The sequence below is a fragment of the Tigriopus californicus genome, chromosome 8 (assembly GCF_007210705.1).
Source record: "Tigriopus californicus strain San Diego chromosome 8, Tcal_SD_v2.1, whole genome shotgun sequence".
Classification (NCBI taxonomy): Eukaryota; Metazoa; Arthropoda; class Copepoda; order Harpacticoida; family Harpacticidae; genus Tigriopus; species Tigriopus californicus.
The window spans coordinates 5470923-5483149 of NC_081447.1; the positions used below are offsets into that span (position 1 = coordinate 5470923).

The following is a 12227-nucleotide window of genomic DNA, read 5'->3' on the forward strand; positions in this document are numbered from 1 at the left end:
ACCAAATATTTCTAAGCTTAAAAATGACAAGTCTCGCCAAATATTCCACGTAATAACGCGAAGGTTTTTTCGATTTTTTTTTCATAAGGAAATCATCGTCGGCTTTATCAGGGTCTCGGTCTTCAAGAGCAAAACCCCCAATAGGTCAAAATTCCATTGAGTCAGACGCTCAATCAGAGTCACATTATCAAGAAATTTTGGAACAATCTCAAGATCAGGAGGAGCCCAGGACTGGTTGGTCTGAAAATCAATCTTTCGATTACCATCCTTCTAATTCAAGTATGGTTCAATTTGTACTTAAGTACAGACCAACTCTGAGATTTTGACCGGGGATAGAATGTGCACTGTTTTCTGACCTTTTCAGTTCCAACCGAGTATTACTCGAATTACAAAGAGGACCCTCACTTGGCCGACCCGAGCAAGCCTTTCAGCTATTTCTTGCGCTTGATTGGTGAGGGCGTGCTCTCGACGATTTTTATCGTGTTTGGTCTGTTCGGCAATTCAGTGGCCGTCTATCTGATCAGCAAGAAGAAACTCGAACTTCAACCCTATCTTCGGAAACTCATGATCGCTTTGTCCACGTACGACTCCCTATTCCTGATCTCGGCCTTCTTCCTCATCTCATTGCCCATGTTGAGCCCAAGCTATGATTACAATCTGAAGAACTTGCTCACGCCGCTGATTTTGACTCCTTTGTGCCAAATCTCTCTAACGGGATCCGTGTATACGATATTGGCAATCAACATGGAGCGATACATATCGGTGTGCCATCCTCATGCTCCTAGTCGAGATCGACGATCCATTTACATTGCCACTTTCACGTTTCTCGTCCTATTTCCTTTTGTGTACAACTTGGGTCGATTCTTTGAACTCAAGTCCCATGTCATCAGAGTAGAACCAGATCCAGGAACGAGCGTGAATTCTTTAGAGGAGACTCATCCTCAATATCGATACAAAATGGTTTCCACGTGGCTCAGGAACCATCCTCTCTATCTTGGGTGAGTCGTCCTTGAAGATCACTTTGTCCCCGGCTATTGGTTTCATATTGAGGTTCCAATTAGATGTAGTCAAAGCCCATTTCATTTCATTTGATCTGGTTTTAGGTTGTATTTGGTATGCGGGAATGGTCTCCTAATGGTCATATTCCCAGTGATTGCCCTCGCCATCATGAACTATCGGATCCGACCTGTCATCGGGCCAAGGCGGATGTACGGCCTAATGGTCATATTCCCAGTGATTGCCCTCGCCATCATGAACTATCGGATCCGACAAGTCATCGTCAAGCGAGCGGAAGCTCGAGCGGCTTTAGCTCAGCGGATTGCCAAGGCCCAAAATCAGGGGATTGGGTTGAACAAAACCATTCGAGGACCTCCCCCAGAGCCCACCATAGGCTCAATATTACTCTTGATCGTGGTGTTCTTTGTGATTTCTCAATCCTTTAAGGTGAGCACAGGCGGCGGCCTAATGCCTTGGTATGACAAAAGGCCGTTCGTTCCATCAGGTCCATTTTGGTCCTAAACGTCATTTTCTGATTCTAGCTCATTTTGACGTCTGCTGAATTCATTCATTGGGCACTTTACGGAACGTTAACCGATTACACCACGTTCAAAGAGAGTCTCATCATATTGAACCACACTTGCATCGTTCTAAATGCTTCTGTCAATATCGTCTTCTACATTTGGAAGGACAAGGGTTTCCGTGCTGCTTTTATCGAGCTCTTCCCGTCCACCAGGAGACTACTTCCATGTTTCAGGGATGCTGTGTCCTCCACAGAAACTCCAACAAGCAGTACAGCCAAACAGACGCCACTTGCTTCCAATGGAACTACCTCCAGGGCATCCAAAACTGGGGCCCGTTCATTGTTGATCCCGAAACGCGACGTGGTGATCACTGTGAATAATGAAGACCAATTGATCGCGGTCGAGCAAATTTCCCTCCCGGATTTATTGCACCAATGCTAAGGCGGTCCACACCGAAAATGACATCTCGAATTCTAGACGGATTGATCCTATTTTCGTAAACATAGTTGGCGGAACACTCACTCATCACTTAATTGTCAAATGTCACATATTTTTAGACTTGTAGGTGAATGAATGATCACCCCTAGAACATATATTGAATTCGTGTCATAGATGGATTGGTTGAATGAATAGAAACGAAACATCAGACTTCAATACCTCTTGAGTCTAACCTACAATTGAGTATTTAGAAGAGAAGACAATGACACAACTCAAAAACTAAGCAAGATTGTTCTTTTTGCCCCTGTTATGAAAGCGAAAAAGTACTCTAAACGATGTAGTGATGATGGTATGGTTGGTATGGCAATTAACACGACTCCAAAAGAAGCGATATAACTTTACCTCGTCTGCCTGCCAAGTTAGATAGAGTTGAAATGAGGCAGTCCCTCCAGGAGAGAAAAGAAGATTGTTCGAGCTAAATACTTAGTTCCTAGTCATTTGAAAGTTCATATAAGTGTTGAGAGTAATGATCTTTTTCCATACTTAAATTATATTTCATGCTATTTGTACAGACTGACTGGATTAGTTGATACAACTATGAACATCAAACCATTTGCAAAAGAATGAAACTGCCTTGCATAAAATGCTTAAAAGATAAAACAAGAAACTAATAATGTCAAATAAAGAAAAAATCGGCGAAAAGTGTTTTAAAAAATCGCTAAAGACATTGGCATGTGGCAATTTAGTTTTAACCAAGTATTTGAGGAATAGCCATCACCTGTTGTTGAATAACCGGATGAAACATCTTGGTTAACTTGCCGTTCTATAACAAATTAATATATTTTTTTAATTATGCAAATAGAAAATAATTCTTCCAATTCTTTACTGGGCAATTTTTTCGAGTCATTATACTGTGTCCTTTTACGACAATATTTATTGAAAAACCTAATCCATATTTTTGGTGATTGATCCACGCATTCATGATTTTTTTGTTATCTTAGAAATATAACCTGTTATAGGAGAACATAGAGGTAATGTTGGGCGAGTCCAGCAAAAGTCGGACTCGTGCGAGTCCTTCGATTTTCTGATGTGTTCGGACTCGCCGAGTCCGAACTTCGAGTCTTTTACTAGACTTTAGCATAGACCACTGGCTCTAGTCAAACAAATAGACTCATCTTGTTTCTTACTAAGCCAAAGAGGGCTATTGAAATCATCATTCAGGGGCTGCTTCTTTACATGGTCAATTCATGACGAAGAAAAAGCCCGTTTTCTAACGAAATTCATATGAAAAAGAAAACCTTTTTTATGATGACTGAAATCGACTTAATGACTGGAAAAGAAAACACTAGGACTCGAGTCCCAACTCATCCCATTACTGAAAGAGGGCATTTCCTTCTTGAGCTTTGCAGGGTAGCCCCAAAGTATTGTAGATAGTCCGAATTTGACCCAGAATTTTTACATGAATGCTTCAATGAATTTAGAGTACGAAAATACATCAAGTCTGTTGTTCATCTTTTTCAAGCAATAGCAGTCCATCAAAATAAGGCATTCAACAAAACTTATGGTGTAGAGATTTTGTCAGAGATAGGTAAGAGCATGCCTTCTCTTTGTGAGTGAGTGTGACATTTCCTATGGAGCCATATCTAGTGTCATAGCTAGGGGTCGGCAGATAACTTAATAAAATAAGTTGAAATAATGTTGAATTTCTTGCAATTGTAGGACCAAGCAATTTTATTTTTCTACAATTTCAGAAAATAACCTATAAAACAAGTTTTTGAGAACACTGATACATTTTCGTCATTTTGAGGTAAAAAAGAGCTTAAGGAAAACATCTCAAATTATTAGATTTGATCTATTTATTTTCGTAAAAAATTAGAGGCTGCAAAAAATTGAGCACGTTTTTTAATCCTATCTTTGCACTTACGATATACTTCTTCCAGTGAGTTTCATTTATTTGCTTATCCCCTTGTTTAAAAATGACTATATATGGTTGGGTTACTAAAGAACACTGCATAGGTCATTGTACTTGGTGCCATATGCTCCTCATAGCAACATATTCTATCTCGATTTTTCAAAAGCGATTTATTGTTCTATTTGACTATGATTTCTGTTGCTTGCAAATAACCTCAAGTGAAGTCTGAGTAAAGTCTGCTTATATCTAACTTTATCTTGATTGTATATGATTTTCCATCAATAGCTCAAGATCTTCCTAGATAAATTTTATTAGCAATTTTGCCCTGTATTACTCCACCAAAATACTCACCACCAAACAAATTTATTTCATTTTTTAGAACTTTTTATGTTTTTTTCCAACTTATTTTGGTTGATTTTCATAGCCTAAAAAGAAACTTTTTTGCGACCCCTAGCCATTCCCAATTTACATGAAATTTCTTCAGGATGTTTCTGAAACTGCTTTCTTTCTGCAATTTGTAGTCTAAAACTATTTAGGTCACGTCAGTATATTTGAAATTCTGAGCGCACAGACTTTAAGTTAATGGTTCAGTGCCAAGCGGTAATATTGAGTTGGGTTCCATTTCTGTTTGGAAGCTGAATAACAGAAAAAAAAAACAAGCTTCAGAAAAATCGACTGGGATTGTCTTTTTTAACAAAAAGTCAAGAATAAGTAGTCACGAAAAACTTTTTTGCGACCCCTAGCCATTCCAATTCTATGAAGTTTCTTCAGATGTTTCTGAAACTGCTTTCTTTCTGCAATATTAGTAGTCTAAAACTATTTAGGTCACGTCAGTTATATTTGAAATTCTGAGCGCACAGACTTTAAGTTAAATGGTTCAGTGCCACGGTAATATTGAGTTGGGTTCCTTTCTGTTTGGAAGCTGAATAACTATAAAAAAAACAAGCTTCAGAAAAATCGACTGGGATTGTCTTTTTTAACAAAAAGTCCAAGAATAAGTAGTCACGAGGGTTCCAGATTGATAAAGGGAAAAATAACGAGAAGAGGCTCATTATCATCTTTCGCCTATAGTGTTGACAAAAAGGGTCATATTGCATGCACATTATCATTTGTGAGCAAGCTTGCAGTGAAGGAAATTGATTTGTACTAGAACCATCACCCAAATGTGGCTTACATGACAGGCTTAGGCCATGAAACCTCGTTTTTCTGTATGTAAATTCATTTAGGATAAGCGTAAAAAGAAAACTTGGTGACGTGGTTTTGTGGCTAAACGAAATTTCCTAGTATAAGAGAAGTCCCAGGTTCGAATCTCCTCCCCGACCATTCCCAAAAAAAAACTTTTAGTCATTAACTAACCACCACCCACAGACGGAGTATAGGTATGATAAGGCCATGACACTAACTATCAGAAAATCCTCTACGATATGATGTATGACTACCTGCGCTAGATGCACGAGAGGAACCAACACCCCTGACTCTAGTACCCACCCACCCACCACCAAAAAAGGAATGCACCCATTGCCAAACTCATCGAATAACTCTACGCTCTGTTAGTGTGGATCATTTGCGAGTATCTGAGTATTTTTTCTCTTCATGGTATCAAATAAGTCTCGAAATGAATTGGAATTACTGAGAGCTTTATTTTTGCTAGGAGCAGAGCTTCTGCAAGCTAACTGTTAATTGGCCACAAGCTGAATGCTGACAGCATCATTTCCTGTGCGAAGGGTATCCAAACTCCAGCTCGTTCACACGAAATTTAAGAGGTTTGTTCCACTCTGTCAAAAGGCATCATCGTCACCTTCACCAGTTTCCAGTCTCCAAGGACCAAGTCCCAAATGACTCGACGAGACATTGAGTCTGAAGCTCAAATCAGAATTGAAGATTGGCAACTTTGGAACTACCTTGAGATCAGGAAGCAGTTGAACGAGTTGCCAAGGCAATGGAAGAGGGAAAGATTGGTCCCATAGGAAATCAACCTCTCGCTGCCTTGTCTTCTAATTCAAGCATGGTCAAGTTTAAGCTCAGGTTGAAACTAGAGCTGTCAGGAGTGATTGAGATGCCTCATAAAACTCGAGTCACTTCGGCAATTTTAAAAGATTCTTAACGACTCGAGTATTGACGAATCATTTCACATGACTTGCAGTCAGTAGTGGCTAAAACACCCGTGAGACTCAGCTCATTGTCTTCGGACTCGTGGACAGCTCTAGTAGTTGAAACTAATTCTGCGACTGAGAGGGAGTTAAAAGGGAATCCTCCTCTGACCATTGAAAAGAAAGGAAAGAAGAGTGACAGGGGCGGGTTTGGTAATGGTTTTCTCCGGCAGCTTAACTTGTAGGCAATTGAACAATGCTACTCCAGCCGATTGAATGCAATGCCTCTACAAACATAAGCTACTTCCTAGCATCCATTCTTAAGGTCTGCTTGGCTTGCTCGCAATGCATACACTTTGCGGATGGCTTTTGCTCTGACCTTTTCACTTCAACGGAGTTCTATCTCTCATTCAAAGAAAATTCGCACCTATTTACCTAACACTTGCATTTGAAGCTTTACCATTTCATTTTGTTCGCCTCTCTTTGTTGATCAAAGCATTACTTGGATTTTAAATCTATCCTCCTTTATTACCAAAAAGTGAGACAAAAGAAATTAGCTTCAAGGCAACCAATTGCTTCCCTTTCCACTCAATTCCATTTCGCTTTTGGTCATAGTCAAGTCCAATCCTTCTGCTCTATATTCGTAGCAAACACGGTAAACACTTCTGATATTTGAACCGTGTTATTGATGAATTGGACAGAACAACAGTGCTCATAAAAGATAGCGGTTCTGTGGAAATTGCATTCTACTCTTGAAAATAAACTTGGCTCAAGTGCTTACCTTTTTTTCCTTGGAATTGAGAAGCATGTCCAACAGAGCGAAAATGTGATTGTTCTCCTCACTAAGAGCCTTATCGTCAAAGCAAGTTCCGCAGCAAAGGACGGCAATCATGGACTGGAAATGGTTTTGAAAGAAATTGAGACCCAATGAAAGAACTCGTAAGAGGGGCAAATTGTTCAAATTCTTCCTAGTCATCGACTAATGAATAAGCCCGAGAAAAACTCAATAGAGGCCACTTTGTATTGAACCAAATTGTTTTTCTTATTCTACACAAATTAGTTGCAGTTCCAGGCATTTAGGTAGTTTGCAGAAAGCTATTGTAGGGATACGTTGACGTCAGCTTTAGCTATGAAAGATATACGTTTTCATCTTCTGAAGCTCGTAAAGATAACTCTTTTCCAGTTCAAAATTTCAAAACGCATCTAACCTGCAAGGCGGAGAATTCAAATTCCGTGGTCGAAACAATGGGTGAAGAACTTGAATTTGGGTTGTTCTCGTCTCCGGTGAAGGATTTCCCTCCACTGCTTCCACTTTGATGGTGATGTTGGTTGTGATGGTGAGGATGCTGTTGATGGTGATGTTGGTTGCTTTGAGAGCTCTCGAAAGGATAACCGAATTTTCCGCTCCAACCGGCAAACAAGTAAAACAAGTCCTTTCTCAGGCTTTTTTTCAAGAGGTTCCGTCGCCTTTCCACTATGATTAAATGAGAATGGACCGAGCAAGATATTAGACGGGTAATGACCGCAAAGAAAATTGTCATGTTCATCCGAGTTGGCAGATTTGACAACTGGGAAATGCGATGTCCTTTGGTCAATAAACTACCGTGTAGTGCATTAAAAACTCAAGGGTTCTGCGGCTCGAGAGCCTTTTGAATTTGGTCTGGAATGGCACGAGGGGTTTTTCTGCCTAATCAGGGTGTCTTTACTCTACCATGACATAAAAGAACGAATTGCAGAGAAATTAAGAGAACTCGTAAGATTTGTCTGACTGTTCCCTTTCCTTCTCATTCAACAAAACGAGGAGCATTTTTGGCAAGGCAACATGATAATCACCAAGAGTGGCTCTCTTAAGAGATCATAACTGCATCTCACGCACGTGGTTCAAGATCAACGTCTAAGTTGGGCAAAAGGCAATTGCTTACATGGAAAACTTTCGATAAGATTCTTGATAAAGCTGCTGAAATAGGTTTTGATTTCACGGACGCTCGGGACAATTTCCTTCTCAGCCTCACTCTCCAAATAGAGTCGAGCTCCATCGATGTAATCCGTGAAAGTCTGAGCTAATCCGCCGTTGTCTGGGTCAGTGACCAACAAAGCCAAGCTGAAAGTGCCTTGTTTGGCTATCAAATCAAACACCCGGACCAATTGCAAGCGAAGAGCATCGCGGCGTCTCCTTCGTCTCATATTCTCTTGTTTTCGATCAATGGCTTCTCGAATATACACAACCATCTAAAAACCGGAAAAAATGTTAAAACTCCAAGGCATCTAGAAGTGGAGGGCAATTATGCCAGTTAAAAAAGGAGAGCGAGCCTCCATTTACCTCGGACATGAGGTCCATAATGGCGGTATGATTGATCCTGCCCAGAGCCTGAACCACGGAATCCCTCATATCAACCACTTCACATCGGAGCAATGGAACGATCAGTTTATAAAAGACCGTAGGGGAAACCATTGGGGACGGGGACTTCGTATCAGAGCGGTCCATGCCCAGACTCTCTGGAGACGAGCTGGAAATAGAAATCGATCATTGTTGACTCTCGAGATCTCGCAAGGATGTTCTTGACGCTTTCTCCGGCCATGCTACCAACTCATCCACATACTCGAGAATGCAACGCAACGCTCAATTACCTCAATAGATCTGGAGAGACGCATCGGATGATGGGATTGGGAATGGGTGGCACGACTCGGCAAGCAAAGGCCGTGTAGTTCTTCCACAGATGAAGCGAGATATCTTTTTCATTGACAGTCTTCTTGGGCGCAGTTCCAGGGCGCAATAAAGAGGCCCGATTGTCAGTCACCGGTCTGAAACCAGCCAACAGGGACGAAGAGACAGAGTGAGTTTTTTCGCCTTTTATTGGCACATTTCTCCCTATCGAGTTTGAGATCGAGCCCGAGTGAAAATCGCCTCGTCATCCGTTGGTAATAATACGATCAAAGGTTATCTACAATAACCCACTTACGGACAGCTGACGCGACCATTTTGCATAAACTACAAACTTTCCCAGCTCCGTCGTGGTCGTGACCAAATGGGAAATGTAGAGATTTACAACAGGGATCATCGGGATTTGACCCAGACCCTTCACTCACTCGCCCTGGTTCTTACTTTGCATACAGTACTTTGCACACCAAAGAGGGGAAAAATCTATTCTTACGCAGGATCCACAACGGAGAAAAGTTGAGTCAATCGAGTGTGGACCGTGGGCCAAGCCTGGAAGATGGCCGACGGACACAAAGCTAGGAGTCGATCAGGCTCAAGGAATCCCATTAAACAAGACGACCAGGGATCAGCAGCGAAGAGGTGCTGGGTCGAGCCTGACTTTGCCACGCCCTCTTCATTGAATCCTGACGTCCATTGAGAGGAAGTGCGTTCTAAACAAGGGGGAGAGAATAAAATTAATACTCGAAAGGTTTTACTTTACGACCGATCCATTGCCATCAGTCTCATCATCAAAGTCGTCGCGAAAGAGATATTGATGGCTCATAAAATGAGCTGGCTCGCTTACCCGTAAGCCATTGAAAGTCAAGGGACGAGATGTTGAAAGCGGACGTTTTATCGGGAGGAGGCATTAAATGAAGGCAGCTTTCCACCACTTTCCCGGTGACCTTGTCAAGTACATCTAAAACGATATGATCTCCTCGAACCGCCTCCAAGATCTTGAACAATTGTTTCACCTCGAAATATGAAACGAAAAAATGAGCTTTCTATCGATCGAAGAACCAACATCGGACCATCTCGTGAATTCGTTGGAGAGAAAACAGAGCATCGCGAATTGAGCTCGAGTATTACGGCTCACTTTGATTGATTAGTTCGCTCACCTCTTTAAGAATAAGGAGACAAATCTTTCGGGTCTGAATCCGGCAATGACAGAGCATGACGAGAGCGAAGCCTTCAGCCATGTGCAACGTGGTTGCCAAGTCAGGACGATTGTGCTGATCATGGTTGCGAGTGGGATCGTGTTGCGACTTACTCGCCACTTTGTCAGCAGCATTTCGCCAAGCTGAGAGCAATTGGAACACCATGCGCAAGGCGTTATCTAAGAGGTTCGTGTGCTGATCCGTGATGTCCTTCACCACAAATTGCATGAAGCCTACAAAAGGGGAGCACACAAGGGTTGGAGGAATAATAGAAACAAAAAGTTTCGATCCACTTCATTACCAAATAGAACGTCTTCTCGCCAGTCTGGGAAATCATTTACCAGATTTTGCAGACTTTGATAAGCCAAACCCCGCAGCTCTTCATCGTTATGAACAGTGAGGCGAGCTAGGGTATCAACGAGCTCGCTTCGGCTCATCCCATCGGGGATTAGCCGCGGAATGGCCGCAATCACCGTGCGAAACAAATCGAGTTTGGGTTTGGCATCATCGGGTTCCTAAATGCGAGCCGAACATGAAACCAGAAAGCCAGTCAGTCTATCAGTACCGATCAGAGCCAAGCTAACCGGCATGAAATCAAATATGTATCATCAGAGTACGAACCTTTGCAGCGTTTTGAGTGTTGATCATCAATAAAGGTTTGCCGAATTGATGGTCCAAGGCTCGCAGGATGTCGTCAAAGACTTTTCTCACGTAGGGATAATAGGATGAGATTCCGATGTTCTTGGCAGCCTCGTCGGTGAGCATTTTGCTCAAAAAGGTTTTCTTGACTCTGAGTGTGCTGCCTGAGGGCATAACGGCCACAGTTCGAGGCATGGGAGGATCACCTTCTTTTTGTTGCAGTGAATCAGCCACGACCAAAAACGAACGCAACCCAATTGACATTCGCTCGGGGGCATTGATAACCTGCACAAAAGCATTATTTACAAATTAAGGATACATTCGGAACCCTCTAATTAATAACACTTGTTTATGATTTACGAATATCAATTTACATAACAAGACATTCAGCCTTTTCCAATCTTGATAAGACAGACAATTGGACTAGGCAAACTTAGCTTAGTCAAAAAAGAGCCTAAACTTTACGTGATTTAATTTGAACTACGTTTTTTGAAAACCCTTCACTTCCAAAAGCGCACTTGCTCAATAGCTTTGAAGATTCGAAAATCTTTTCAAGTGGCAAAGGATGCACGGTGGCAATAATGAATTACCTTAATTGGTCGGCCAACGGAGAGCAAGTCGAATACAATCTCGCGCATTGCGAAATCCAGCTTCTCTTGGGCTATGAATTGGATGATTTTCACAAAAATATTCAGAGGAGCATCCCTCGGCACAACGGCCTTGGATCCTTTGGGGAAGAGTGAGTTGACGATGCTCTGAAGTCGAGATTGGGTCACGTTGTTGCTCTCGCATTTGATTCGAATCATGTACACCCACAACAATCGGTAAAGCGATTCTGTCCAAGATGAAAGAAAAAAATCCCAGGTTACCTTCCACATGGAAATGGTGCCCTCCGAACGGGAGCTTTTGAGATCATTTGAAAGGATATCATAAATTTTCCTTGACATTGGGATTTACCTAAAGCAACTCGAGCCATTTTGTTTTCTCTGTTCTTGAGTTGTTGGAGACACATGGTCAGAAAGTAATGCCAATTATGAATGAAGAACGCCTTTTGAGAAACACATAAGAGGCAAGTCACCAATGGAAATATAGCCAATCGATGTTTGTTTCTCGTGCACATATCCAACGTCTGTGAATACAACTTTTCCACAAAGTTTTTCAGACACGGAACATTGACTTCGTTTTTCACGGCCTTGAAATCAGATTTGATTTGATTATCAGACCCAAAACATGTTATTGCCTTATCAAGTTGACTTACAGCTGCGACGGGGACGAGAATTTCGACAAATAACCCGGCCACGGCGTGTTTGATGTCCTTGTCCTTGACTTCCAAGAAGTATTGAGCACACTCTTGCATGAATTGGAAGGAATGCTCAAAATCTTCGAAGGGAACCATCTTCACCCGGAAGAACTTCATGCCCATGAGGAGCGATATGATGGATTGCGTGGAATGGGTTGAAGGCTCACGGGCTCGCAAGTCTCGCAATTCGGCGAAGAATCGGCGTTTGATGGATAAAAACCGGCTTTGAGCCAAAACGCCCAAAACTTCGGCGTACAAATCGGCGATCATGTGCATATTGGCCGCATTGGGGCCCAACAAGGCTCTAGATGAGGAAGGGGTAACGTTAGTCTTTCAAATTGGCGGTGGTGATATACCCTTGCCGACGAAAGATGCCAAACGTCCTAGTTTTGGGACAGTTGTTTTCTTACAATATCTACTGTCTGCTCGACAACTTTCATTTCTTCAATTATCAATTTCTCTCAATCCTATCT

The 12227-nt window shown here is 41.9% G+C and overlaps 2 protein-coding genes across 4 annotated transcripts in view; one reads left to right on the forward strand and one right to left on the reverse strand.

The window, feature by feature from the left end:
* Positions 1–12227, reverse strand: part of LOC131885471 (protein furry-like) — a 29649-nt gene that overhangs the window by 14413 nt on the left and 3009 nt on the right. For all 3 annotated transcript variants that reach the window (XM_059233529.1, XM_059233528.1, XM_059233530.1), the window contains exons 5-17: positions 11713–12058; positions 11412–11646; positions 11045–11289; positions 10437–10739; positions 10117–10330; positions 9777–10048; positions 9464–9632; positions 9113–9329; positions 8589–8762; positions 8281–8467; positions 7883–8189; positions 7169–7434; positions 6742–6855 (exon numbers count right to left, since the gene is read on the reverse strand). In XM_059233529.1, coding sequence (XP_059089512.1) covers positions 6742–6855; positions 7169–7434; positions 7883–8189; positions 8281–8467; positions 8589–8762; positions 9113–9329; positions 9464–9632; positions 9777–10048; positions 10117–10330; positions 10437–10739; positions 11045–11289; positions 11412–11646; positions 11713–12058 — 3049 coding nt within the window. The remainder of the gene's footprint in view (positions 1–6741; positions 6856–7168; positions 7435–7882; positions 8190–8280; positions 8468–8588; positions 8763–9112; positions 9330–9463; positions 9633–9776; positions 10049–10116; positions 10331–10436; positions 10740–11044; positions 11290–11411; positions 11647–11712; positions 12059–12227) is intronic.
* On the forward strand, positions 1221–2174 carry LOC131885476 (uncharacterized). Its single transcript, XM_059233537.1, has 2 exons — positions 1221–1443; positions 1539–2174. Exons 1-2 carry the CDS (start codon positions 1252–1254, stop codon positions 1959–1961), a joined length of 615 nt encoding a protein of 204 aa, XP_059089520.1. The 5' UTR covers positions 1221–1251; the 3' UTR covers positions 1962–2174.

Excerpts from the sequence above, each read along its gene's own strand:
- LOC131885476 (XM_059233537.1), top strand. The coding sequence starts at position 1,252 with ATGAACTATCGGATCCGACAAGTCATCGTCAAGCGAGCGGAAGCTCGA. Across the intron at positions 1,444-1,538 it reads TGATTTCTCAATCCTTTAAG|CTCATTTTGACGTCTGCTGA; the intron begins GTGAGCACAGGC and ends TTCTGATTCTAG.